This window comes from Perca fluviatilis, chromosome 11 (assembly GCF_010015445.1).
Source record: "Perca fluviatilis chromosome 11, GENO_Pfluv_1.0, whole genome shotgun sequence".
NCBI classification, from domain to species: domain Eukaryota; kingdom Metazoa; phylum Chordata; class Actinopteri; order Perciformes; family Percidae; genus Perca; species Perca fluviatilis.
Genome location: NC_053122.1, coordinates 27,798,675 through 27,825,880, shown reverse-complemented (window position 1 = coordinate 27,825,880; position 27,206 = coordinate 27,798,675). Strand labels below are relative to the sequence as shown.

Below are 27,206 nucleotides of genomic sequence, written 5' to 3'. Positions count from 1 at the left end.
AAAGCGATGCAGTCTGTATACATCTGGACAATTACATTATGAATGGCTATCTGTGTTTGCGCCAGTGGGCCGCATTACCGCATTATTGAATGAGACGGCCCAAGGTACAAACGAGAAAATGAAATAACTGCTGTATTGATTAATGTTAAGGCTCTGAACTAAGTGATACAATGCTTTTAACACAGGACCGATCTCTGTTCTGGGAAGCACCATGTGAGGGTGCGGAGAAACAGTAAGACAGAAACTCAATAACCTTATCTCCTCTCCTCTCTTCACCTCTCCTCCCCCCTCTTTGCTTTCTCATCTCCTCTCATTTCCTCACATTTGTCTCCTCGCCATACCTCCTCTCGTCTATCCGCCCCTCTTTTCCTCAAATCTCTTCGCACCCCCGACCCCTCCGTTGCCCTCATTTGTTCTCAAGCCCCATCCTCTCTCTCTCTCTCTCTCTCTCTCATTTCCTCGCTCTTGTGTCCTATCTCATCCATCCATCTCCTCCCTTCTTCCCACCGTCCCGCACCCCGTCGTCACCTTCTCTCTACGCTCCCCTCCTCTTTCTCCTCTTCCTCATTTGTCCCCGCAGTCCAATCTCCAGATCTGCATACGTATTCAAAACATGAATTTCAAACACAGGAAAGATTGAAACTCTCATTGTTCAGCGCACAAAGACACACAGTTAAAACTAATCGCTAGTTTCTTCAAACAGACGATGGGTGGGTGGTTTTGCCGGTTTTAACAGCACTTTTGTAGGGCAGTTTTGTGTGTGTGTGTGTGTGTGAGGGTGTGTCTGCGTGTGCGTGTGTGCGTGTGTGTGTGTGTGTGTGTGTGTGTGTGATGGGGGAAGATGAGATGGAGCTCGGTAATTGAGGGTTTTCCAAATGAGCCGATTGTTGCAGCGATTGTAAAACACATAAAGGATGGATGTATAAAATGAGGGACGGGGGAGATGAAGGGAAGATAAGGAGATGGGGGTGGGGGAGGGAGGGGGGTGCACTTTCCTGATGTGTACCGAGACAGAGAAAAGAAAGATCTATTTTTTTCTCCTTTTTAGCATGTGGCGCTCTAATTAGCATGACAATAGCAACAATCAGGTGACAGACAGCAGAGTAGGTTATTAAAGTGGCACACGACAGGGGCTGAGGGCTTATGAGGTTTTAAATGGAGAGAACACACACACACACACACACACACACAGAAAATAATGAAAATGGAAAATGCAGACAGCCAAAATAACATACCCAACACAAAATAACTGCAAAAGTTATTTTGTAGTTTGCGAAATTCAAATAAATACCACTACAGCCATTATAACTATACCACAACTGCTAACCCTACTATTACTACCACTACTGTATTACCCCTACTTCTACGGCTACTTTTACTACTATGCTGACAGTGTTACTTGTAAGACTGTCATATTAACAATACCAATCATTCTAAAGATCTCCTACTTCCTATTTGAAGAAATGGGCGTAATCTCTTTCTTGCTGCGAGTCAGATGATGTTGAGCTCATGTCTGTCCTTTAAATATGAAGCTACAGCCAGCAGCTAGCCTGGCTGGGGCCACACTGTATGCCACACTACAGTATTTCTTTGGACACAGACAGGTTAGCTGTTTCCCCCTGTTCCCAGTCTTTATGCTAAGCTAAGCTTTGGTCTTCATATTTAACAGACCGATATGAGAGTGGTATTCTCATCTAAGTCACGACAAGAAAGCAAAAATGCATGTTTTTAGTATGAGGACATTAAACGTATTTCTTGTCTGATGTCCTAACACTATGGGGGCTTTCACACCTATCTCATCGGTCCGGACTTTCGGACTTTTCAGTTTGACGCAAACCCAAATTAAGGTGAATAAGTGTGATAAGATAAGACAAGATAAGAAGCCTTTATTGACATTATATTACAATGAATACAACGAAATTACGAGTGCCCCTCCCAGCCGTGCTTAAAAGGAAACTATACGCACACAACAGCACTCCCCGGTCCGGACCAAACAGACGAAATTTGGTCCGACCAAAAGAGGTAGTCTCAGTCTAAATCAAACCGAACCAATGCCCGGTTCGTTTCTAGTGTGAAGGCATTTTTTGGATGGTGCAGAGACTTTCGGACCAAATCCAGGAAGTTCTGGCAGTCGTCGTGTTATAAGGAACAGCTCGGTGCTTTAGTGTGCACGTGAGAGAGAGAGTGACGGTGGATGCGCTCAGAGCAGACAGCTGTCGGCTGTCAGAGCAGAGAAGAGATAAGCAGTTCACTTGTTAAGTCGTAGTAAATGTACCGTGTAGGTTTCAGTTTGTCTCCGAACAAACGCTGCAGCTCCTCAAAACCCAAGTAACGTTACCGGGACTTGCAACAACAACAAAAAGAGCCGCGCTAGCATTAGGAGAGCAGCAGTCAGCTGGAGAAACTCACAAAAACTCTGACACTAGAGAGCGAATACGAGAGGACAATCAATTACAACTATCGGCAGACGCAGCTCACGTATGTGATGAAGACAGGACGTAGTTATGTCATGTGTAGTTATGTCATGTGTAGTTCTTTAGTGCGCTTGCATAACTGCAGTGTGAAACCAAAACTAACCGGAACCAACGTTTAACGTGTAACAAAAACATGAAGCATGGTCCGAACTTATAGGTGTAAAAAAGGCCCTAAAGCTTCTGATATTTCCACAGTATCATTACTAATGCTGATAATGTTGTTACAACTGCTGCTGCTGCTTCATATACCACAGCTACTTCTGCTACTGCAGCGCTGCGACAACAACTACTACTACTCTTAGTACTACTCCAACCGATAGTACTACTCCTATAACCGCTGATTCTATACACAAACCAATCCGGCACACCTGAGCCCAGAGCAGTCAGGGTCAACCTTCCTGATTACACTGAGGGCGGTGTGAAGGGGACCAGCTGGCGCTGGGAAAGAAAAGGCCTGAAGGAATTATTGACCCATCTCAACTCTCACCCCCTCACTGGCAGACACACACACCCTGGGCTGTGACCTGTGAAATTACTGCCCCGCTAGTTTCTCAGTGTGCCGTGAAGACAGGTGAGAAGAGAGGCACAAAGAAACGCGCGTAGAAGGAGACGGAGCACAAAACGGCAACAACAACACGCGCACGCACATTGTTACATTCATGGAGCACAGTAAAGAGCGCCCGGATGGCTCAGTTGGTGGAGCGGGCGCCCATGTATAGGGGTTTGCTCTTCGGGTTCGACTCCGACCTACGGCCCTTTGCTGCGTTTCATTCCTCCCCCCCTCTCTCTCTCTCTCTCTCTCTCTCTCCCCTTTCATTTCTTCAGCTGTCCTGTCAAGGCCTAAAAATTATCTTAAAAATCTTTTGTCAAGCCAACCTTTTCACAGCCAGCTCCGCTGCTGTCCACAACAGTTCAAGTATTCATTCTTGAATTTATTCTGTTTTTTTATCAGAATGGGGTGTGTCATTGAAAAGAAAATGCTGTAATTACATATCTGCCTGCCGGAATATAAAAAAAAAAGCTCATTTGATTTAGGTTCTTGCTTGCTACATCTACAAACTGCTAACCAAAGGTCACAGTTAACACCAAGCATTATGTAGACAACGAGAGAGAGAGGAAGTGAATAAGAAATGCACGGAGTTTCCTCGTTCTTAATATGCATGCTGCTGAATATTCATGAGGCTAAAAAACACATCCAATTAACTTTATGAATTATTAATATTCATGATAAAAGCCTATGCATATGCATTTGCTCTTTTATTGTTGGCCTAAGTGCCACTGAGCACCGGTGTGTGATGGACTCAAGATCTTTGTGTGTATGTGAGTGACGGGAGAGGTGGGGGCAGGTAGCGGGGGGGAAGCGGGGCTTTATTTGTCTGCCTGCATGTTTACAATTCTGTTTCTTCGTAGCGACTATCTCCCGCTTCCGTTTGCTTGTCTGTAGATCTCTAACAAACATCTGCATAACAAGGTGTCAGACTAGAGGAGGAACAGAGCAGTGGCACTGAGGAACATGAGCAGGAGGGGGGGAAGAGACGAAGAGTCCTGAAACTGCATTTTTTAATAATTTAAAAAAAATAAACATAATTTGACCCATTTTCAAAAAGTTTCTGTATCAGAAATATGGGGTTCTTTTTCAACCATATTATCAAATGTATAAGTAAAATAAATGACCAGTTCACTAATTTCATTGAATGTGGGTGTTTTGTAAAGGCCCTGACCCACCGTCCCGATAATCGGCCGTCGGACAGTCTGGCGAGGTCAGTGACTCGAGTGTGTTCGGTGTGTTCCGTCGTCCGTTGGAGGCGCCGTCGGCCTTCATTTGGGCCGATTTGACATGTTGAATCGGAAGGCGGGCAGTCAGACATAATGGCCAATCTGATTGGTGGAGCGCTAGCCCGGAAATGAGGAGCGGGATGAGCCTGACTAACGCCTCTCAAAATCTGCAGAAAATCTTTTAAACTGACCTTTTGTCGATCTGACATGAAGGCAGATTCAGATTACGTTATCTTTGTAAAATATAAGATCGTATTCTGAACAAAGTCGCCATTATGCCCGGTTGTAAAATCCGGGAGCAGCCAGACCCACGTGACACGTTCGTCCAATCAGCCGCCGGTTTTCATTTTTTCGGCGACACTACAGATTAGCGCCGCCTGCTGTTATGGAGACGTATTACGTCTCGCGCACGTGCAGAACGTACGCTCAAGTCGCTTCGGTGTGTTCCGAGGCACTTTTTGGACCAACTCGGGGAGACGGATCAGTCCGACTGCCTTTTCTGCCAACGATCGGCTGGTTTATAACATTTGAAGAAAATAATTGATAAAATAACGTTAAAAAAGCTTCAAAAACGTTGAAAAGTGACAAAAACATTGAGAAATGTGACAAAAATGTCCAAAAAGAAGTGACAAAAACATCAGAAAAAGCTTCAAAAACGTCACAAAGTGTCGCAAACATCGGGAAAAGCATCATAAATATCGGGGTAAAGCGACAAAAGTGTAAAAAAAAGTCGGCCAAAACGTTGGGGGGAAAAAGTGTAAATTTTGACCCAGAAAAACAAAAGGGAAGACAACACAAGGGCTAACGCTTAGAGAGTTCACACCAGCGAAAGGGGACCCGGACGTTTTTTGGCGGGGTTGTGCGGTGGTGGGAGTGTCACTGAAACGGCCCATTTGTGTGACGTCCTGTTGTGTTCTTTAACCCCCTAATGTAGCACGAGTAGACTTTATATTTCACAATTATTGTTTTCCGTCAGATCGTTTACAGATTTCGACGTTTCCGACCGCACTTGAAGGCAGCTTCATTTCACGGAGAAAAAGAGCGCGAAAAGAGACGGAGGGACTGTGCTTTTGTTGATGCAGGAAACAGTCAGCTGTTACACACACTCCTGGGTAGTTTGGTGCTTGTGTTTCCTTTTTTTTTTACCCTCATAGTGCTATAAAACTTTCTTGTGGCAGCGATAGAGGCAGTGATGTTTCCTGTTTACTGTACGGGACTCTCACACCGATTTGGATGTGCGTCCACACTTGCATTTTCTGGTCATTTTTGCAAAGACTAACACACACTAAAACCCCTGAACAACGAAGAAAAAAAAAAGACTACATTCTCTCCACTTCTGCTTTCTACGCTCATAGATCACCTATATTGAGTTTTAATACAGACAAACTCGCAATGTACTTGTTAGCGTTGAGATATTGTGTCTGTTCCTGTCGTCTGTCGTGTAATAATCTGAATGAGCAGAAAATAGAGATTTGATCGCGGGGCATAAATGCTACCTGTTAATCAGGCACTGCTGCACCGCAGAATCAACAGTATTGGTGATCACCTATTTGGACATTTAAAATAAGAGATCACAGAATGGGTCAGAGCTGTCCTCTGAAATGTACACTTCCCCCTTACCAGCCTGATGGTTATAATGTCAAAACCTAACATCGGTTTTGCAGCTCGTGATCACATAAATACTTGCAATTGTCGGACCATTTCACATACTATGAGAACTGACTTCCAACGATAACTGTTTGGTCATAAAAGGCAGGGATCTCCGAGTACAGCGAGGACTAGGCTTTCCTCCTTCCTTTTTTTTTTTTTTTTTGGCGGTTTCTACTAATTTTGTCAAGTAAAGAGCTCCGGGGGATTGCGTCGACAGAAACCATCAGCCAAAACTACAGAGCAAGCTGCGCCTTTAGTGTTGCCGTAGGACCGAAATGGTAATAAAAACATATTTTCAAATTAAGCCGGCTGAGCACTGACGTATTCTGGGTTTGAGGAAAGGGAAACAAAGAGAGAGAGAGAGAGAGAGAGAGAGAGAGAGAGAGAGAGAGAGAGAGAGGGAGTGCTAGAAGGACAGGAGACAAGTGGGGAGCGATTGAATGAGAAGATTAGATGGACACTGACTGAGAGAGAGAGAGAGAGAGAGAGAGAGAGAGCAGGAGCGTGAGGTATCAGACGAGAGAGGGATAGATGGACAGAGACAGAGAGCGTGCGATTGAGAGAGCGATAACGAATAAGCCATCTTGTCGAAACAGGCCTGTTTCTATCTAACCTACGTGCGCACACACTCGCTCTAATTGCCTAACACAATCACGCAAAGTAAACAAGGCGCTTGAGAGCGGGGACAGCGGCCGCTCACACGCACACACCGCACATGTGTCATCAAAGTGTTTCTGTGGCAACGGGCGCTTTTATCTGATCCGGGGTCAGCTCTTATTTACATCACCAACAGCTCTCAGTCTCTTATGTGATAGAGACAGACTCACTCACTCAGTGCAGCGCACATGCAGAGAGAGGAAAGAGGAGGGTACGGCGTGGGAAATGAACATTTAGACTGTAGATTTAAGATGACTTTGTGTGTCGAGTTTGACGAAGTGTACGGTTTGTTACAAATGTATTAACGGTCAACCGAGAGGCAAAAGTCTCAGAGGATCATGTTTTTTCCTGACAAATGGTTAGGATAGAACACCAGGGTGGGCAGTGGTCACACATCCAAGGGTATTGTGAAATACATTAACATGAGTTGTGATTTCAGGAAGAGTTCAGGAAGTGTATGTTGTAAAACGCATGACTCAGTCAGTCTCTGTCATGAGGACACCAACTGGTGAAGATACTGGATTGTAGGGCTGCCCGATATGAGGGAAATATCTAATTGAGATTATTGTGGCCGATATTGCGATTGCGATAGGATCCACTGTATTGGAGGGAATGATCATTTTTGTATTAATTTTTTTAATACAAAATAAATTTTAATACCTTTTTTAATTATTATATATGTGATTTTTGCGAGGATCTGTAACAAACAAAAAACTCTTTAATCTGTAGGATATGAGTTGTAGGCTGGGATGTCTCTGCAAAACCACAATACTTAATCCAGACTGGTTTGACACATATTTTGACTGTAACAAATATTTGTCAAATTTCTACTACTACAACGGTTACGCGACCAAACACATCACTCACATCTTGTGACGACCCCCTCCAGCCTGATGATGTTCGGGTGGTCAAACTGTCCCATGATGGACGCCTCAGACAGGAAGTCCCGCCTCTGTTTGTCAGAGTATCCCGCCTTCAGACTCTTTATGGCCACGTAGATCTCCCTCTTTCCCTGAACACGCAGCCGGCCACTGCACACCTCCCCAAACTCTCCTACACACACACAGACACACAGACACAGAAAAAGGCAGTAGTAATTTGAATTCAAGTGAATTTATTTCTGTCTTTGGAGTTATTGATTATAGTCTACTGCTGTTTTACTGCCAACTCACCAGCTCCAATGACTCTCTCTATGCGAATATTGGAAGCGTCGATCTCTTTGGCAAAGTCCCTGACAGCCTGGTTGGGGTCTTCGTAAGTGTGAGGATGGATGTAGGTCCTGCTGCCTGGAAGCTTGACTGCATGAGCGGAAAAGGGGAGAAATGGGAAGAAAAAAAAAAGATGACTGCTAAATGTACTGAAATATAGTTATATTTATTGTGAAAAGTTAACAGTATTAATAGGGTTTTGATCCCTCTAGGGAAATTGGTTTCCTCCCAGGAGGCTGACATTTCAGAAAAGTGAATGCATGTTGAAATAAGTGCTCGAGCGTGGGTGCTCTGTTACATCGCAAATGGTTACATAATTAAACACATAACTACTTTGTTAGCAATGGTGTTAAAATGACTCAGAATTTTGACAGGAACCCATAAGGAGCTACGCTTTTGCCAGCAAAAATTAGTGCAAGAACATTTTAAACAATGTGGTGTAGTTTAGCTGAGAGCGCTACAAAGTTGGAGACGTATGTACACTAACTGACTGACCGTGACTTATGATACATTTTGAAGGTATGCAAACAACAAAGCACGACTGCTGTATGCTAATAAACGAACAGTAATTGTCAGCATGTTGCCACTTTGGTGTGCTTTTGCTCCTAGAGTGTTCCAACCATTTTAGGATGGTGTGAAGTTGCTTGCATGAACTTAAACTTACATTTAGAAAATAAAATCACTGAGTTTGACAAACGAAAAACCAAATACATTTGTATGCGTCATGCTATAATGTTAACTGATTGCAGTGATGATTGTCGGTACATCACATGATAACAAAGTGAAACATTCCCATTTTAACATATAATCATACAAGCCGTTAAACATACTGCACGCGTGCGTATGCTGTTTGTGTCTTTACCTCGGCCGTGTTGGAACTGCATCTTCTCTTCATCAGGGTCCTGCTTGGCTTTGATATATCCACAGTGCCTGGAAAAGAAATGCACAGCTGGATTATGATTCTGTATATGCATAGACTTTTTACCACCAGCACAGATAACCAATATAGCTTCATGGCACGTCTATGAAAGACCATACCCTTAAGTGTGTGTGTGCAATTCCACACAGGTGTTTGATATATTACATTGTACATTATAATCTTTCCAGGAGAATCCTGTGCTGCACTCTGCATTGCGAGCTGAGTGTATGAACAACTAGCGATTTCCTATTGTTTCTACAGTACATGCCCACTCCTGTGAAAGCCTGGACGAAAAAAACTAAAACTGTCTCTTTTTCTCTGCGTTTACCAGTCAATTCTACACTGCCTGTGTGTGTGTGTGTGTGTGTGTGTGTGTGTGTGTGTGTGTGTGTGTGTGTGTGTGTGTGTGTGTGTGTGCATAGATGTCCCGAGAGAGGCGGATCTATTAATGCACTCCTCTATTTACCCATCTATGGACCCCTCTGGCCGTTCACCACTGCCTTCAATATTATCATTCTTCACACACACACACACACACACACACACACACACACACACACACACACACACACACACACACACACACACACACACACACATAAACAAACCGCTATTCCCTTTCCCCACCCCACTGTGCCCAAAGGCACACACCCTGCAGGGTGGGTCAGTCCAACGATCAAGACAAAATATTGACACATTGATCAACTCAATCCTGCCGTCCAGCTGTGAGGAAGTGTTTTACAAACCTCAATGGGGGATGCTGTGTGTGTGTGTGTGTGTGTGTGTGTGTGTGTGTGTGTGTGAGAGAGAGAGAGAGAGATAGTGAGTGTGAGTGTGTATGCGTGTGTTCTTGTGTCATATAATTGTGTCAGTGTATTTTCTTTCCACTTTGTCGAGCTTTCGCCTCAAACGGTGTTTTAACATCCCCTGATCACCCATAACACTGTCGCTGAGATTTACGGATCTTTTAAATTCAGCACAAACATTTTAGGACAAAAAACATAAAAGTTTCATATGACGAGTTACTAAACACGACGTAAATACTACAGCCCTCTCTCCTCTTTTTCCATCTCATCCAGTCCTTGACTGTTGTACAGGTAAAGCAGCAACCAGTAGGTTATGTCCGTCCATCATGAAGATAAATTGATTTGGGCTAAGAGCCAAGAGTAACTGGGAATCAGCAGCACATTTGATTTAAAGAAGCAGAGTGGAGGAGGGCAGACGAGAAAAGGAGACGGAAAGAAATACCGTAGCAAGCAAAGTTGGATTTAGAAAGAAAACAGACGAAAAATAATAAAAGAGAGGAGTGGAAAAGAAACGGAGTAAAGCGTAAGGATGAGAGACTAACAGCGACAGAAATGGAGAAAGGTGGGGTCTCGCTAGGCTCAGTAAATCTCAGTCATTTGGTGTTTAATCCTTGTGTTGATTTTACACAGCTGAATGCATGGTATAACCCAGACATCAATAGGATGTCTTGGGAATATATACACACACACACAAACACACACGGGTAGAGACTGGTTGCTGGTATTTGGGGATAAGGAGAGGGGGGGCATAATGTTCTTTGGGCCCCACCTGGTTATCAGCTGGGCTCAAGCCAGTCAAACACCAAGGGACTATCATTACCCCCTTGACACACAAACACACACGCACGCACACACACAGCGCTTTGGGGCATGTGCTTAGAGCATATGCGGAATGGGGACATGGGTCACACCTCTGCTCCAACTGTGATAGTCCTGTGGGGGCGTACACACCCACACACAGACACACACAGACACACGAACACACACGCGTAATCCTGCAAAACCCACGTTCGAAACACTTCCCCATCACTGCTGGATGTGTATCTGTAGTTAGTGTGTGTATGTCTCTACGGGTGCATGGCTGCGTGTGTGTGTGTGTGTGCGTGTGTGTGTCTGATGGGAAATGAACACATTTCCATAGTAATTACTGAGCAACTCATTCCTCCTCTTCAGTTAGAAGTGTCATGAATCATTAGCGCTGGAGTCTTAAACATGGCACCAAACCTGACATGGCTGTGGCTTCCCGACAGCTGTGTCTCTGTGAGTGTTTGAAATACGTATTTTATTTAATACCTTCAACTCAATGCATCTGACCTGTAACTCATCTATGAAAGAGTCTAGGACTGGACTCAGGAGGACAACGTGGAAGCCATTTTCCAATGCCACGGGTATTACAAAGAAACTTATTTGAAAATGGGAACATGTGGCAGGCGGTACAAAAACAACGTAACGGAACAAATAGTCGTCATAGGGCAATCACACATTTATAAGGATTATTCTCATTTGCAGTTGTTCCAATTAGGCTGCTTCTTCAGCTTGTAAACGGTCCACTTTTTGTCAAAAATATTCTCTAAAAAGGCTTTTCCTGATCAATACCCAGCCATCACTCTTTGGAGGAACAGCTTTACACCAACATTTAGCTTTGTGCTGGCTTCAGTTATATTGTAATATACATTATGTTGTATGTTGTATTACTTCTTTGTAAGATATATATATAATTCATCCAAGATACATTATAGAACACATGTAGGGAATCAACCCTGTTTTCTAAAAAAGGTTAAATGTTTTAAAATGTTACGGTTTTTAAATTTACGTCATTAAAGGAGAAATCCGGCGCAAAATGAACCTAGGGGTTAATAACACGTGTACCGAGTCGACTGTTCTCTGGGATTTGTTTTCATGCTAATCGAATGTGACCAGTTTTAGCCTAAACCGCTAACTAGCTTATATTTCTTTTTACTTTACCCGTGCCCCGACGACCAGCGTTATAAGCTAATTAGCAGTTTGCGCTAAAACTGGTCACATTGGATTAGCATGAAAACATATCCCAGAGAACGGTTGAATCGGTACACATGTTATTAACCGATTCAATTCAAACAATGGTAATCCCAAATATATATATATATATATATATATATATATATATATATATATATATATATATATATATATATATATGTTGTTTCGTAATTACAGTGGAATCTCAATTTAACAACAACATCAACACAAACACCTTGGAATATAATTATAGTGTAGGCCTCAGTCCATTTACGTGTTGTGACTAGAGCTGTAGAGCCCGACAAGTACATTTTGATCAACAGCTTTTTAAAAGCCTGAACCTGTTTACAGCCCGACATTATTCAAATGTGCGCACGCACAAGGCTCGTTTGCCTTTTGTCAAGAATGAGTCATTTATACATTTTTTTACATAATTTATTCATGACTAATGTACGCATCACCTGACCGCTAATTTACCATACATTTCACTTTATGAGGTTTTTTAACATTAATATGAGTTCCCCCAGCCTGCCTATGGTCCCCCAGTGGCTAGAAATGGCGATAGGTGTAAACCGAGCCCTGGGTATCCTGCTCTGTCTTTGAGAAAATGAAAGCTCAGATGGGCCGATCTGGAATCTCCTCCTTATGAGGTCATAAGGAGCAAGGTTACCTCCCCTTTCTCTGCTTTGCCCGCCCAGGGGTCTCATTTATAAAACTGTGCGTAGGATCCTTACTATAAGTGTATGTACGCCCAAAAACCCAAAATGGCATACGCCAAAAAAAGATTTATAAAACCTCTGTAAGCACTGTTCCCTTTATAAATCAGAGATTACCTACAAGTGTGTGTACGTGGCTCAGCCTCTTATCCGGGCCTGTACACGCCCATTTTTAACCATAAATAGTCAATGCAAAGCACCTCGTGAATGCTGATCAGTATATGAATGACACTGGCAGTTGTTAGACCGAATCATGATGACTGGCGGAGAAAAAGCAAACAACTTCTCAGGCGTTCAGGAATTGGCACACAGAAATGGCACATCCTGAGGAAAGCTCATTGTGGGACTGGCTCGTAGTGGTTATAATTCTGCCACTAAGACCTATATAAAAGAGACTTCAGATACAGTATTAGGGGACCACTAAGGTCTATATAAAAGAGACTTCAGATACAGTATTAGGGGACCACTAAGGTCTATATAAAAGAGACTTCAGATACAGTATTAGGGGACCACTAAGGCCTATGTAAAAGAGACTTCAGATACAGTATTAGGGGACCACCAAGGCCTATATAAAAGAGACTTCAGATACAGTATTAGGGGACCACCAAGGCCTATATAAAAGAGACTTCAGATACAGTATTAGGGGACCACTAAGGCCTATATAAAAGAGACTTCAGATACAGTATTAGGGGACCACTAAGGCCTATATAAAAGAGACTTCAGATACAGTATTAGGGGACCACTAAGGCCTATATAAAAGAGACTTCAGATACAGTATTAGGGGACCACTAAGGCCTATATAAAAGAGACTTCAGATACAGTATTAGGGGACCACTAAGACCTATATAAAAGAGACTTCAGATACAGTATTAGGGGACCACTAAGGCCTATATAAAAGAGACTTCAGATACAGTATTAGGGGACCACCAAGGCCTATATAAAAGAGACTTCAGATACAGTATTAGGGGACCACCAAGGCCTATATAAAAGAGACTTCAGATACAGTATTAGGGGACCACCAAGGTCTATATAAAAGAGACTTCAGATACAGTATTAGGGGACCACTAAGACCTATATAAAAGAGACTTCAGATACAGTATTAGGGGACCACTAAGGGCTATATAAAAGAGACTTCAGATACAGTATTAGGGGACCACTAAGACCTATATAAAAGAGACTTCAGATACAGTATTAGGGGACCACTAAGGCCTATATAAAAGAGACTTCAGATACAGTATTAGGGGACCACCAAGGCCTATATAAAAGAGACTTCAGATACAGTATTAAAAAAATAAAAAAGGGGCCCAAAGGGCCTTAAAAAAAGAGACTTCAGATACAGTATTAGGGGACCACTAAGGCCCTATATAAAAGAGACTTCAGATACAGTATTAGGGGACCACTAAGGTCTATATAAAAAGAGACTTCAGATACAGTATTAGGGGACCACTAAGGCCCATATATAAAAGAGACTTCAGATACAGTATTATAGGGGACCACTAAGGCCTATATAAAAGAGAGACTTCAGATACAGTATTAGGGGACCACTAAGGCCTATATAAAAGAGACTTCAGATACAGTATTAGGGGACCACTAAGGCCTATATAAAAGAGACTTCAGATACAGTATTAGGGGACCACTAAGGTCTATATAAAAGAGACTTCAGATACAGTATTAGGGGACCACTAAGGCCTATATAAAAGCATCCAAAGAGCAGCATGTCATAGGACCTTTAAGTTCACACATACATTTCCTTTTTAAAATCTTTATTCATGTGTGGCTGCTGTTTTTTGTCATTTACTCCAGGCTAGTTTGTTAACCTATAAGCCTAACAACATGTAAGATACTCTGGTATCAAAGTCCTGTGCTTTGTAAACCAACTGTACAGGAATGTCTCTTCCTGGATTGTGCAAAAAAAATAAAAAATGCTGTCAGTGCTTGTAATCCAGGCAACAACTTGCAACTTGTTTCCTCCACAACGAATTTAGCAAAGCTAGTTAGAAGTAGGCCCTAAATGCAGCGTTAAGCATATTCTGTAGTTGCTTGTTGTGCATATTTGCCCAAAATGGCTTTGGTGTGGCAACTGCAGAAATGACTGTTATGGTCACCACGTTAGCCTTGTTGTGCGGCTAGTCGTCTGCTTTTCGTTTGGACGCCACAGGTTTTTACTTTACACTATGAGCGTTCATAGCCTCTTGAGCCGGATTAGACTTTGTAATGAGATAGTCCTCCTCACGTCGCCACTGGCTGCTTCTTTACTCTGCCGTGTAAAGTTAGCACTCTGTCTGTCACTGTGGGAGGAATCATTGTTCCATTTAGCTGCCATCTAATTGCACTGTACTGTTTCATGCAGTAAACGCACAACCCCGCACACACAGCTGCATATTCCTGCAGATTTAGAGTACACACACCTGCGCCGATCACGCAAAAACACACACTTTAATGGACTGCGATATCACTATCACACCGGGGCTCTCACCTTTCTCTCTGCCTCTCTCTGTTCCACTTCAGTGAGGACAACAGGCTATCCCTGTCCTCCAAAGCCACACACTCCACATTTGCATATCAATTTACTTTTTAATATAATACTCTGTCACTCGAGACCCATTTGTCATTCTGCTAGCAAGCTCCCACCTTCATAGAACTCCATCCATAAATTATCGCCGCCGTAGCCCAACCCCTGTTTTCCACTCCCTTCCTGCCCTTTATCTCTCTAGGGTGTTACATTCTTTTTAATTCTTCCTTTAAATAAAAACATCCCCCTTTCCAATAGCCCACATATCCTTTTTTTCCTTCCTCTTGTTTCCACCTATTTATCCTCCCCTCAACAGGCTCTGTCCTCTGCTCTCTTTTTGTTAGTGCTGTTTTTTTTTTTATTTATATACGTATATATAGAAATAGTGGACACTCTGAAATAGAGGTGGAGAGGGAGATGGAGAAAGAGAGTGCTGACAGGCAAGAACGCACAATGGGGGTCCAAGCCTGCATACCAACTAACAAGCAATCAGATGGAGGGGAAGAGCGAGGAGAGACGGGGAGGCAGCCATAGAGGAACAGAAACGCGAAGGGAAGTGGACAGAAAGAGGTTTGAGGCAGTGTGTGTTCTACTACAACAGGAGCTGAAGATTAAAAAAAGGGAGAGAGAAAAGACATTATGAGGAGAAAACAAAGAGCGCCAAATGGAAATGGAGTGAGTAAAAATGGAAGCAAACAAGAAGGAGATCTCGAATCTTACAACAGGGATGCTGGCTGCATGTGCAGGAGAGAAGATGACTGAAACACGGCGAGGGATGGAGACTAAATATTGGCTGCATGGGTCGAGGATTAAGAAGGACAGAGCAACACTATCAGCACGTAGCTCCTTGTGGAGGAGAGTAAGAGAAAGGATACTCGCGCGTGACACCGGGCCACGGGCCTCCGCGGGCGCCGCTCGTGCTACGAGCACGCACAGAGACGTTTATGCTTTATGCTTATTCTTGTGCTAAATGTTGCACACTTGCCTTTTTAACACCGAGTCAAGACGCACACATTTCACTGCACACATTGTGTGAGCATGTGGCTCGCACAAGCTTTTCAATCTTGAGACCTAAAGATAGATGCAGTTGTCTCGTAGCAAGTCAAAGGTGGTCCATGTTGTGTATTAAAAAACACATTGTGAATCAGCCGGATTTTGTAAAACCTTTTAAAAAACATGATATAACGTGCGACAAAGCGAGCCGTGTCCTTGTTCTGATACTGTCACTAGTGTGCCAAGTCTTCATTTATTGGTCTGTTTAGCCTCAAGCTCTGTTGCTGCTCCCATTCCCCCCTCAGTCTAACTCCAGGCTATAAGGAGATCATGATGATTAAAACCAGCACTCGGTGATTGTCATGTTAGTTTTGCTGGGGCAAGAGAATCACCTCCGTCACACATCAACAACGTCAGCACGTCAACACTCTACTGGGTTCTCCCATATCGTGTATTTAAAGCCGTAACAGCCTCACAAGTTCTCTCGTGAAAAGTGTCTGCTGTCCAGAGCTGGGTACCAATCTTCGATACTTATTAGGCACCGACCCAATTGCCTACATATTATCGAGTATCTAAAAATGCCTCGTCGTTCAATACCAAATTTCAAAACACAAGGACTGCAAAGAAAACTCCGGCACGCTGTCTAACTTGCAAAAAAAGATATAAAGTTTAATAGTAGGCAACGTTTCGCTACTAGACCATCTTCAGGCAAAATGTTGCACAGTGTGAGTGTGAGTTTTCTTTGACCTGCACCTGTCTCACGTTGTAGATGTGTGAAGTATTTTTCTGTAAAACATACGGACTAAAACTAATCAATGTCAGTGAGCCAATAAGCACGCAGCATGCTTGTACCAAGATCTAATAATGCTTGTGATTGGCTGTCTACATGTTGTAGAGTCATGCAGGAAAAACACTACATTGTGCACAAAAACAGATCTTGCGTGTGTGTGTGTGTGTTGTGTGTGTGTGTGTGTGTGTGTGTGTTGTATTTTGAGAGGTTTGACTACACTGTGCTAACCATTATTTTTTATTTTTTTAACTGTAATGTAAAACAATTGTACCATAGTGTAATTTCTTTTTGTTACAATGGATTTTGTAAAATTGGTATTTGAAAAAAAAGTAGCGCTCAGGAACTGATCTCAAATTCCAGTTATCAGTACCGGTATTGGTTCCAAACGGCGATACCCAGCCCTACTGCTGAGCCACTAGAGTCCATATCTGAATCAGAGGGGGAAAGAAAGGAAAAAAAAAAAAGAGAGAAAGAGGGTAAGTATGGAGGTGTGAAGCAGAAAAATTGAAGAAAGGACAAAATGTAGGGAAATGGAGAGAACCTGGTGACAGAGAAGAAGAGGAATGCAAAGAGGGGATCAAACGAGGTGAAACCTTGGCAGGACAGGATAAAAGGTGATGCGCTACAGGCAGGGAAAGGCTGCAGAGACGAGGTAAATATGGATGGTGGAGCAACCTTGAAACAAAGTGGGACAAAAGAGACAAAGACAAACCCAAGTTGTGTGCGGACGATGATGTCTTGCCGACAGAAGGAGAGACGGCAGATAAGAGAGACTTGTTTGTCTTCATGCGATGAATAACCTTGGACTAACGTTAACGTGAGACGTGTTTGAGAGCTAATAAAGTGTGCGTAGTTCAGAGCTTCCTGGTGTCGCCCAGTTTGTTTTATATGACTGGCCACCTTTTTATAGGATTAGAGGCCGGCTGGCGGCTCGGAGACGGGAGGAGAAATTGATATGCTCCGAGACAAGGAAGAGTCAGAGGGGATCATTCGCACAGAAAAATAATATGTTTCCTCTCCCCTCCTCTCCTCTTTTTATTTCCTGTCTCTCCGCATTATTTTCCCCCTGCTAATCAGAATGACTAGAAAAATGAAATCAGTAAATCATTAGTCACCCCTCCGGCATGACACAATGAAATGACTCTTTCTCCGCCACCCACTCTACACACACGCGCGCACACACACACACACACACGCACGCACGCACGCACACCCTGCTGTGGGTATCTGCTCTAATCATTACTCATGATAATGGTGATTCCATTTAATATCAAGCTATTAAATTAAAAAAAAATAATTACTGGGAATTAAATCAATATTTTAAATTCACTCTCATTATTTCACAGCAAAATTACGCTTCACTCACCGACCCGAAAAAACAAAAAAACAAAACACGTTCACTGCTCAGGCGCTGATAAACTCTGAGTTTCATAAAAGATTATTGTGGCTAATTAAGAGTCAAAACAGCATTAAAAAAAACCTCTCAGGAACACAAGTGAGTATGATTTTCTCTCTCTCTCTCTCTCTCTCTCTCTCTCTCTCTCTCTCTCTCTCTCTCTCCATCTCTCTCTCTCCATCTCGGACGTGTCTGGCAGTGGCTCAGCACTCTCTGACCACAGTGTAAAAAGATTTACTCAGCTCGGGCCAATTATTAGGAAGGGAAAATGATTAGCTGAAGACTTACGAGTGATAAATCTGTCCATGTTTCATTAACAACCTGTTTGGAAACATTTCATTTAGCTCCTGCTCATTAAAGAGAGTGGTAATGGAAGGAAAGGGAAAGGAAAGGAAAAAGGAAAGGAAATGAAGGGGGGAGCAGTGAGGTCGGGCGCAGATCTGCGGTAATTGGCGTAATGTAGCAGACCTTTTTTTTTTTTTTTTACAACCTGGGGAAAAGGTCAAGTAGGAGAGGAGGGAGAGCGTGAGAGAGACCACGCAGAGGAGCATGTCACCTGTACCATTAGGTGAAGTGTATCTTTACATTCGCTAACAGATCAGTGTGAAACTAATTCCCTTAACGATGTTGCTACGCCGACTCAACTTGATTAGGTCACGATCGTAATATGCGCTCTTCTGTGTGTGTGTGTGTGTGTGTGTGGATCTGACAAATTTATTAAAACGCGCTATAAACTTTAAAAAAAACCCTACCGAAAACAGTATTTTTTTAATTCTGATGTTTATAGGACATTTGATCAATCCCACGGCAACATCTGCTCATTTGCATGAAGCCCGTGTGAAATAGTTTTGCACCTGCGGCAGCTATAGCTGCTATTATTGCACTGTTTGCATGCTACTATGTAGGCATTCTGCAGACAACGCTGTATTCAGCTACACCCTACAGCTCTGCCGCGTTCATTGAAAGCACCAGCATCCGAGCAACACATACAAATCTGTCTAATAACACACTCGCATCCTCATCGCACACATGCACACATTCACCTCCCAGTACGGGCCTGTTTTGTTTCAGATACACAGAATCGCCCAGGCTGCCAAATCATTATTAGAACTATTATCAAGCAAACAGATCAACACCACCCACAGGGAAGGGAATGCATCGGCTGCTTTTACCTCCACTATATTCACCACAAGTACCATTTGGCGAACATGGGGCTATTATTTTTGTGCCTTTTATTACTGTTTTTTTTTTCTTCAAATTTTTATTTTGTGGAAAACATTTATTTTTATTCTTTCTCACATCTGGGATTTAAAAAAAAAAAATCACAGATTGTAGTCTTTTGGTGTGACACACACACACACGCGCATACACACACACACACACACACACACACACTCAATTAGTGTTCTTCAGTTTCTCACAAGTCTCTTTCTCTCGTTACCTCTTAACTCCACTCTCTCCTCTCTCAACAGCATGTTTTCATCAGTGCTGCTGTATTTTTTTTTTTTAATCTTCCCTCTCCTCTTTTGTCTCATTAAGTTTTTAAGGATAACCCAGGGCTGCTACGACAGATGCTGCGGAGGTAAAAGAGCTTACGCGCACAAACACGCACATCCGCAGAACACGCTGTTGTGTTCAAAAGGTAGAGGCTGTTAACGCTCTCTATTAGCAAGACCCGAGAAGTCTATCTGCAACGCTATAATGACATCACACTTTCCTCTGTGGCTTTCGCTCTCTATCATTCCAAACTCTTCCCAGAAAAGGACGTGTTTCTCCCTATAGTAAATCTAGGCTTGGACGATTGACCTGTGTAAAGTTCTGTCTTCTTTTTGTCGTGGATGAAAAAGAAACCTTGCTTTAGTAAATAACCGTACATCTTATTATTTTAAGATTTTCCCGACATTTTCTTTTAACAGATTGCCTTTGACTCCCTGCTGAATATCTCCAGCTCTGACAACAGATGCACTCAATAAAGGCAGACATTGAGACATATAGCAGATGAGACGGCTTAGGAAAAAAAAAAAAATAAACGACAAAACAGGCATCATATTGCCCACATGGAACAACTTCACACTGACTTCTCACCAAATCTCCCACATTAAAAACATGAGCGCAGAAAAAAAAAAAAAAAAACCTGTCGGGAATCTGGCGTACCACCAAAGCCCGCAGCTATTCAGAAAAGAAGATGGCTGCGTGGCTGGAGAGTTATAAGACTGCCGACAAAACAGAGGCGCGCACACACTCACCTACACACAGTAACACGTTCAACAAGGAGTGAGAGAAAGTGAGGACCGAAGGGGGGGGGGGGGACGCGTTTTGAGTGAAAGGCCATCTGCTGAGTCCACGGCGACGCCAGTCGCTCGCTAGCTTCCCATCGCTCGCACCTGCCGGCACGCCAGCCAAAGCACCCCCCCACCCCACCCCCAGGAGGACAAAAAGCCCCGACTTCACACACACACACAAAAAAAAAACACCCACTCGCACGCGTATACTCGCAGGGCGATAATGGCACGCACACAGCAATAACTGGTGTGATTTGTCAGAGCCGTGCTGCGACTGAGGAGCTTTCGATGTTTTTTCATGTTTTCCCTCCCGCGGTAACAATAGCATAACAGCACTTTATTAAACGAGAACAGGACAGGACAGAATGGCCTGCAAATCAGCTCGTTTATGAGGCATAGCTGTGCAGTACCCTGCCAGCAAAGGCTGTGGGGACTGTGTGTGTGTGTGTGTGTGTGTGTGTGTGTGTGTGTGTGTGACTGATTGACTGACTGACTGTATGGGCATTCATTGTTATTTTATAGTTCGGCGATAAAATTCTCTCTATCAGGGTGTTGAAAATGTGGCCAGGATTGTGGATTCATAGGTGAACTAGGTGTAAAACGAGGACAAAAGGCTCTCCAGCACTCGTATCCAGTCCAGTGATTATTGGGGAAATGATTTAAACAGGTGACATTTAGGGAGGGAAAAGGGCCTTACAAAGGCCTCGTGGGAAATAATTTCAACCCTGGCTGACTCTTGGTGTCAATTTCAATTCCAATTTAATCATCGTCCACATCGAGCTGGTCTCGGCAAATACATCAGATTCCCGATACTTTACGGAGAGCGGGTTTCATCCAAATGCAAATTTCAAGAACGCAACAGGAAATGAAAGCCAGAGAGCCCAAAATGAAGCGAAATGAAGGGAACAGAAGGAGCGGAGAGAGTGAAAAGGGAGAGGAATGGACTGATTGACAGATAAGATGGAAGCTTTGATAGGCGACAAGAGGGAAGGAAAGGGGTAACGAGAGAAGTGAGAAGACCAATCCTTGTTTTGTTTTTTTTCGACGTCTCCGTTTCTCCAAAAGCTGAAGAGTGACACTCCTATTGCACCTAACGGTGCAATCGCCCACCCGTCATCCCTCCTACCCCTCCTCCTCTCTCAAACACACATGTAATCTACCTTTTCATCTTCTGCTCCTTGCATCTCTCCCCTTCTTCGTGTTGTGCCTCTGGCCCTCCTCATCCCTCCATCAAACTCCCTTTTCTCTCAATCTCACTCACGCCTCCTCTTCTTTCTCTCTTCTATCTTTCACACACCATCTCAAAATGTAGCTCTCTACTGGCGCAAACATGCTTCAGATAAATTCCCCCTCCTCGTCTCTCCTTCACTTAGCTTCTGTCCATCTCCCCCCCCCCCCCTTCTCTCTCTCCCTACCTCTCTCCTGCTCTTGTCTTTCTAGTGATGTAGCTTTGATCCTCGCCTTATTCCCCAGCTCCAAACACACTCCAACTATGCACACGTGCACACACATCTTGACAGATGTACGGATGTTGTTTAAGACAGCGCAGTAATCAACAATACGTCCTCGCAAGCGTCCCCACCTCCAAATGGAAGAAAGATAGATAGAGACGGAGTGAGGGCAAGAGGAAGAGAGAGAGAGAGAGGCCTGAAATTGATGGCAGTGCATCGACCCTCCTGTAAAACCTAGTTAACACCTCCCCAGCCTGTGAAACCTCATTAGTGGAGTGTTACGGTGTGTTTGTGTCATCGTGTGTGTTCAAAGCACACTGTGTTTAACAGGTTGTTATGATTCTTACATGCACGACCTCATAATTCCCCTCTGATTAAAAAAATGTTGATGTGTCTCCATTCACGTGTGTGTGTGTTTGTGTGTGTGTGTGTGTGTGTGTGTGTGTGTGTGTGTTTGTGTGTGTGTCACACAGGACAGTCTCCACTGATTACATCCCTCCTAGTCAATAGTGAATAGAGCACTCAGCCTGATAAGCAATCACCTGAATCAATACTAATGTTTTTAGTGTGTGTACATTAGTGTGTGCATGTTTGTGTGTGTGCGCAATTCTTTAACATGTAGCTAATCTAGGCGGAGCTCATAGAGGATAAACATTTAGTTACAGGCACGGTAAATCACATATGCTGTCATCCCTTTTTCTCCTCTCCTCTCCTCTCCTCTCCTCTCCTCTCCTCTCCTCTCCTCTCCTCTCCTCTCCTGCCAATGTCCCTTTCTTCTCTATCCAAAGAGCCTTCTCCTAACTCCGATGCTTTAATCTTTCTCGCCTCTCACCAATCGGCATTCTTTTATTGTCCTTCGTCCCTCTCATCTCGTTCTCCTCTTTGGCCTTCTTTGAGACAGAGCATTCACTGCAGCCCTACCTTCAAAGAGAGTGATCATAGAGAGTGCATGCTCTTCACATACAGAATAACACGGCCTTTAGTTCGGGCTTTGGCAGCAGTAGAAATGTCAAAGTTGGAGGCCCTGCTTTCGGCACACCCACGTGTAATCCCTCAGAGAGAGGCAGAGAGATATGAAGTGAGACCAAGTGGGAGATTCAGCTTAACCCTCATGTCTACATGAATGCACATGTACATTACCAGATTGGCCCTCTGCATATGAATAGTGACAGATTTGCTTTGCGCATGCACAGGCTATTGTTTTCCTATGGAGGTAGCGAACACTAACTTAGACGTTGCACTCAAAGTTTAGTCAGCTTCAACCTTCTTTGTTGGTGACCCTGTAATGTGCCACCAATGAGATTACAGCTTTCACGGGTGTAACCTGAAAGCGACCCATGAGGTGCAGTGTTTCCTTTAGGATTTTTTTCACCAGTGGGGGCAGGTCCCCCATGATACGGAACTGACACTTTGCTGCAACACAAAAATATATATGTATTCACCTCTATTCACACACACAATGAGGCATATTTTCAGTTGTGATAGAACTGTATTTTTTGAGTTGCCATATAGGCCAACTTTGATCTTGACATATAAGCTAAGCATTCTGTAGCAAATAACAATAAACCCACTATTAATTACATTATCTTAATGCAGTGTAACTACTTCAGCATGTAAATAATGCACCTAAAATACAAACGTTCTCCGACATGTACTCAAACAATACAGCCCTATTTCTGATACCGTGGGGGGCAGAAACGGTGCCGTGGGGGGCCGCCACGGTCAAATCAACATAGAGGAAACACTGAGGTGTTTGCCAAGTGTAGAACTGTATGAATGTACTGTTTAACACCAAAGAAATAAGGCTGGAGATATTCTGTATTCTTGCTGTTGTCAGCATATCCACTTGACTGTCTGCGACCCCCAAGCCCATTGGTTCCTACTGAAGATGTCAATCTTTAAAAAAAAAACGGACCACAAATATATACTTTCAGTTTTAGGAAATGCTAAATAATTTCCTAAAATAGCTGTGCACCGTAGTCTTTCACAAATGTAACTCAAACATGGGTAACTAGTGCATTTGTTGTGGATTTGATGCCCAGTGAGTATTTCCAGCAGCAGGACAGAGTTAACTTTAAAAAATAAAAATACAGTGCCCATGTTCATTGTAACAAAAGAATATTTCCGCCAGTGCAAAGATGTGGCTCTTTTATGTGTCGTTCAAGAGTTTTTGGACCACAATGGATGTCTATGTAACAGAGGAATAAGATATATCATTTAGTTCAGGGGTGTCAAACATATGGCCCTAGAATCAGAATCAGAATTGACTTCATGACCTTATTGTTATTAAGTACATACAACCAAATTAAAAGTGCTACTCTATGGTGCAAACATAAAAACACACATTGAACTAAGAACATAGAGCAGAGAATGTGAAGATGGTTGAAAGGATTAAAACTAGAGTAAATAGTAAAATAGTACAATAATGTACTCGTATTGCACATTACTTAAAGTGCAGGTGCGTAGCAGCATGAGTGGGTGACAGTGCTTATTGTTTTTCCTTATTTAATGTGCAAATTGCTTGTGGGGAAAGTTGCAGTGAAGTCATTAATTCCAATTGTTCAATAGAAATGCACTGCTGTTCTTATTTGTCAACTGGGGGCTGCACAATCCTAATTAAGAGTAGCAGGCTCTTCGCTGGATACGGTATTCTACTGTAGATCCTATGTGCTGATGTACAGGCAACGTGACACAACACTGTCAAGCGTAGGCTACTGTTCATGCAGAAGCCACTGGTGGAAAATGAAGAGAAAAGTGCACACAGTGGCTCGGGTTTTCCAAGAAAGATGGACTAGTTCCTATTTCTGTATAGAGCTAAATGGGAAGCCAGCGTGCTTGGTGTGCTCAGCGCACCTTTTAGTGCTCAAGAACTATAATAATAATAATAATAATAATACTTATACGTGTTTGTGCGCGTAATAATACTTCACCACTATTAGACAATGTCAAATGTCAAAGCTTTCCCACTTGAGATCAAGTGGGAATTGGGCTGTATGAGTTTGACACCTATGATTTAGTTAGTCAGATCAATATGATGTTTTTGGTCTTTTCATGGGATATCTTGATAATAAGAAAAATATGGAATATTACCAGACTTATCCTTCTGTATTATAGATGTCAAATACATAATTCAAAAACAACCTTGTTTAGGGTCGTTGTTTGATTTTTGAAATTTCACGGTGCTTCCTGACTGCCTGCAGCATGTTTGGTACACGAACCTATACAACTCTCCCCGTACCCTGTTCTCTCGTACAGTACACACCGATCGTGTGTAGTGAACCTAAGTGTGTCTTTATTATTTTTGACCCTACCTTCCGCTGACAACAAAGCAAGTCACCAGGAAGATGAGGAGAACGATTCCCCCGGCGATGGACACAGCCAGAATGGTGGACTGGTTAGGGTCCCCGATAGCAAAGACATCTACATAGGAGAGACAAAGGGAGCACAGTGGGTTAATAAACAAAAGCGTAAAGGAGGATGGAAAGAAGCCGAGGCCGTTTCCTGCAGGAGAAAAGTGAGGGGAGAAAAAAAGATGAGGGGAGGCTGAGAGTAAAAAAAAAAAGACAGCAAGGTGAGTGTGGCGGGGTGGAGGGAGGAGGAGGAGGAGAGAGTGAAATATGATAGCATTAGAAAAGGAGATAAAAGACAGAGGTTGAAGGAGTGGGGGAAAAGAGAGAGTAAAAGAGAGCGAGGGAGGTGGATGGAATAGTAAGTATGGTCCTTGATGAAAAGCGCTCTCCCTCTCTGCATCGCCTATGAGGGTATGAGAGTGGACGTGAAAGCCATTCCCATTCGACCGCGCTGTCCAAATGGATATGTTAACATTGCACATAACAAGGCTACCGCCGAGAACTTTCTGCAAAGATGCATTGATTTTTACGCCACACCAATCGAGCCATTACTCAAAACTAATACCCCATTTATCTGGCTTAGTTAAGCATGAGCATGTATGTGTGTGTATGAGATACGTATTTAAGTGTGTGTGTGTGTGTGTGTGTGTGTGTGTGTGTGCGTGTGTGTGTGTGTGTGTGTAAGAGGCAAATGAATGCCCACAGGCAGCCACAGCAAAGCATTGATCTCCTGTTAGATTTACAGGCGCACACATACACAGGCTTCTTTAACAGTCAATAGAATTGATCTTATTAGATAACATTGATATGATTGTTACCGGGTCAGCTGAATGTGGCAGATCCTGTATTTTATGGCACTGAACTTGACTATGAACCTGTGTGTGTGTGTGTGTGTGTGTGTGTGTGTGTGTGTGTGTGTGTGTGTGTGTGCGTGTGCGTGTGTGTGTCCTGAGCTCCATTCCATACGTTGCAGCACAGTGACATTCCAGACATTTGTTGCAAGACAGGAATAGAGACCCCGCTTTGAATTACTTTTATTGATTATTGAATGATTAGGAAGGTAATGTGTGCCCGTTGTATGCCACGCAGACAGTCTTTAGCGCAGTGCTGTACATTAACTGATTTATCCCCCCTCTGCCTGCCTGCCTGCCTGCCTGGGAATCAATGTTCACTTTGAAGAGCACATTATGGGGCCTCTAAAGCAGAAAATCCTAGAGCACATAATGAAGCGATAATGAAAGTGGATGACAGCAAACAAAGGAGAGAAGGACGAGTGACAGAGAGATGGAAAACATGCCGACAGCGATACGGCGTAGTACGCCCCAGAGCTGTTTGGGAGGCCTGGCCCTACTGACCTGGATCGAACCCAGCATAGATTTCTCTTTTGTGTCTCCTCTTCTTTCCCAAAGTCTACGTACATTTTCTAAATTTAAGTTTGAGGGTATATTTGAAGCAGAAGAGGAAAAATATAACCAGAACATGCATGTGTGACAAAATAATTGCGTGACTCGAATCCTCCCAATCCGGGAAAGCAAGTTCACAGATTACTTTTTCCTTTATTGTGAAATTGGGTTGTCTCCTTTTGTACCTGCTACGTATTCTAGGGTACTTTGAAGCCACTGGTTCAGAGACGTAGATGACGACCTGTGAAGCTGCCGAGGTAGAACGGAAGCAGCCATTCAGATGAAAAGTGGGCTATTTTATAACCATCAGGTGGATTGATTTAAACTCCAGCGGGGAGGATTTAGACTCTTACAGTACTGCAAAGTGATATAATAGGCCTGCACTCTTTGCTCTGCAGTTCATCTTTGTGCTTCTAGTTCACCTGCACCATTCACCTCTGATCGTGCTATGCTAACGCTGCGGATTGTCTTTTATAGAAACTGGCATGCAACTGTTTTTAGCGCACTACCTGCTTTTCCAAATGTCAGTTCAAAACCACCGGGATATTGTAAACAATCTAATTGCACAGAATGAAAAAACAAAACAAATAAAAGGAACACTGATACTACTTATTTATTACGGGTAAATGTGAATTATTTATCCCTTCTATTTATACCTTCGTGGCTGGTTTCCAATTCGATCTCTCCCCCGTAGCTCCCGTAGCCCCCATCGGTTCGAGCCCTAACCCTGAACACGTAGGTGGTCCCTGGCTTCAGCCCGTCCACTGTCATCATGTTGGAGCGAGTCTTCAACACTGTGTAGTTCTGCTCCCGCTGGTTCTGAAG

General features: G+C 43.3%; 1 protein-coding gene across 2 annotated transcripts in view; it reads right to left on the bottom strand.

Annotated features, from left to right (window-relative positions):
• Positions 1 to 27,206, bottom strand: part of epha4b (eph receptor A4b) — a 99,127-nt gene that overhangs the window by 12,238 nt on the left and 59,683 nt on the right. For both annotated transcript variants that reach the window (XM_039815853.1, XM_039815854.1), the window contains exons 9-13: positions 27,038 to 27,200; positions 24,940 to 25,048; positions 8,628 to 8,695; positions 7,730 to 7,855; positions 7,425 to 7,610 (exon numbers count right to left, since the gene is read on the bottom strand). In XM_039815853.1, coding sequence (XP_039671787.1) covers positions 7,425 to 7,610; positions 7,730 to 7,855; positions 8,628 to 8,695; positions 24,940 to 25,048; positions 27,038 to 27,200 — 652 coding nt within the window. The remainder of the gene's footprint in view (positions 1 to 7,424; positions 7,611 to 7,729; positions 7,856 to 8,627; positions 8,696 to 24,939; positions 25,049 to 27,037; positions 27,201 to 27,206) is intronic.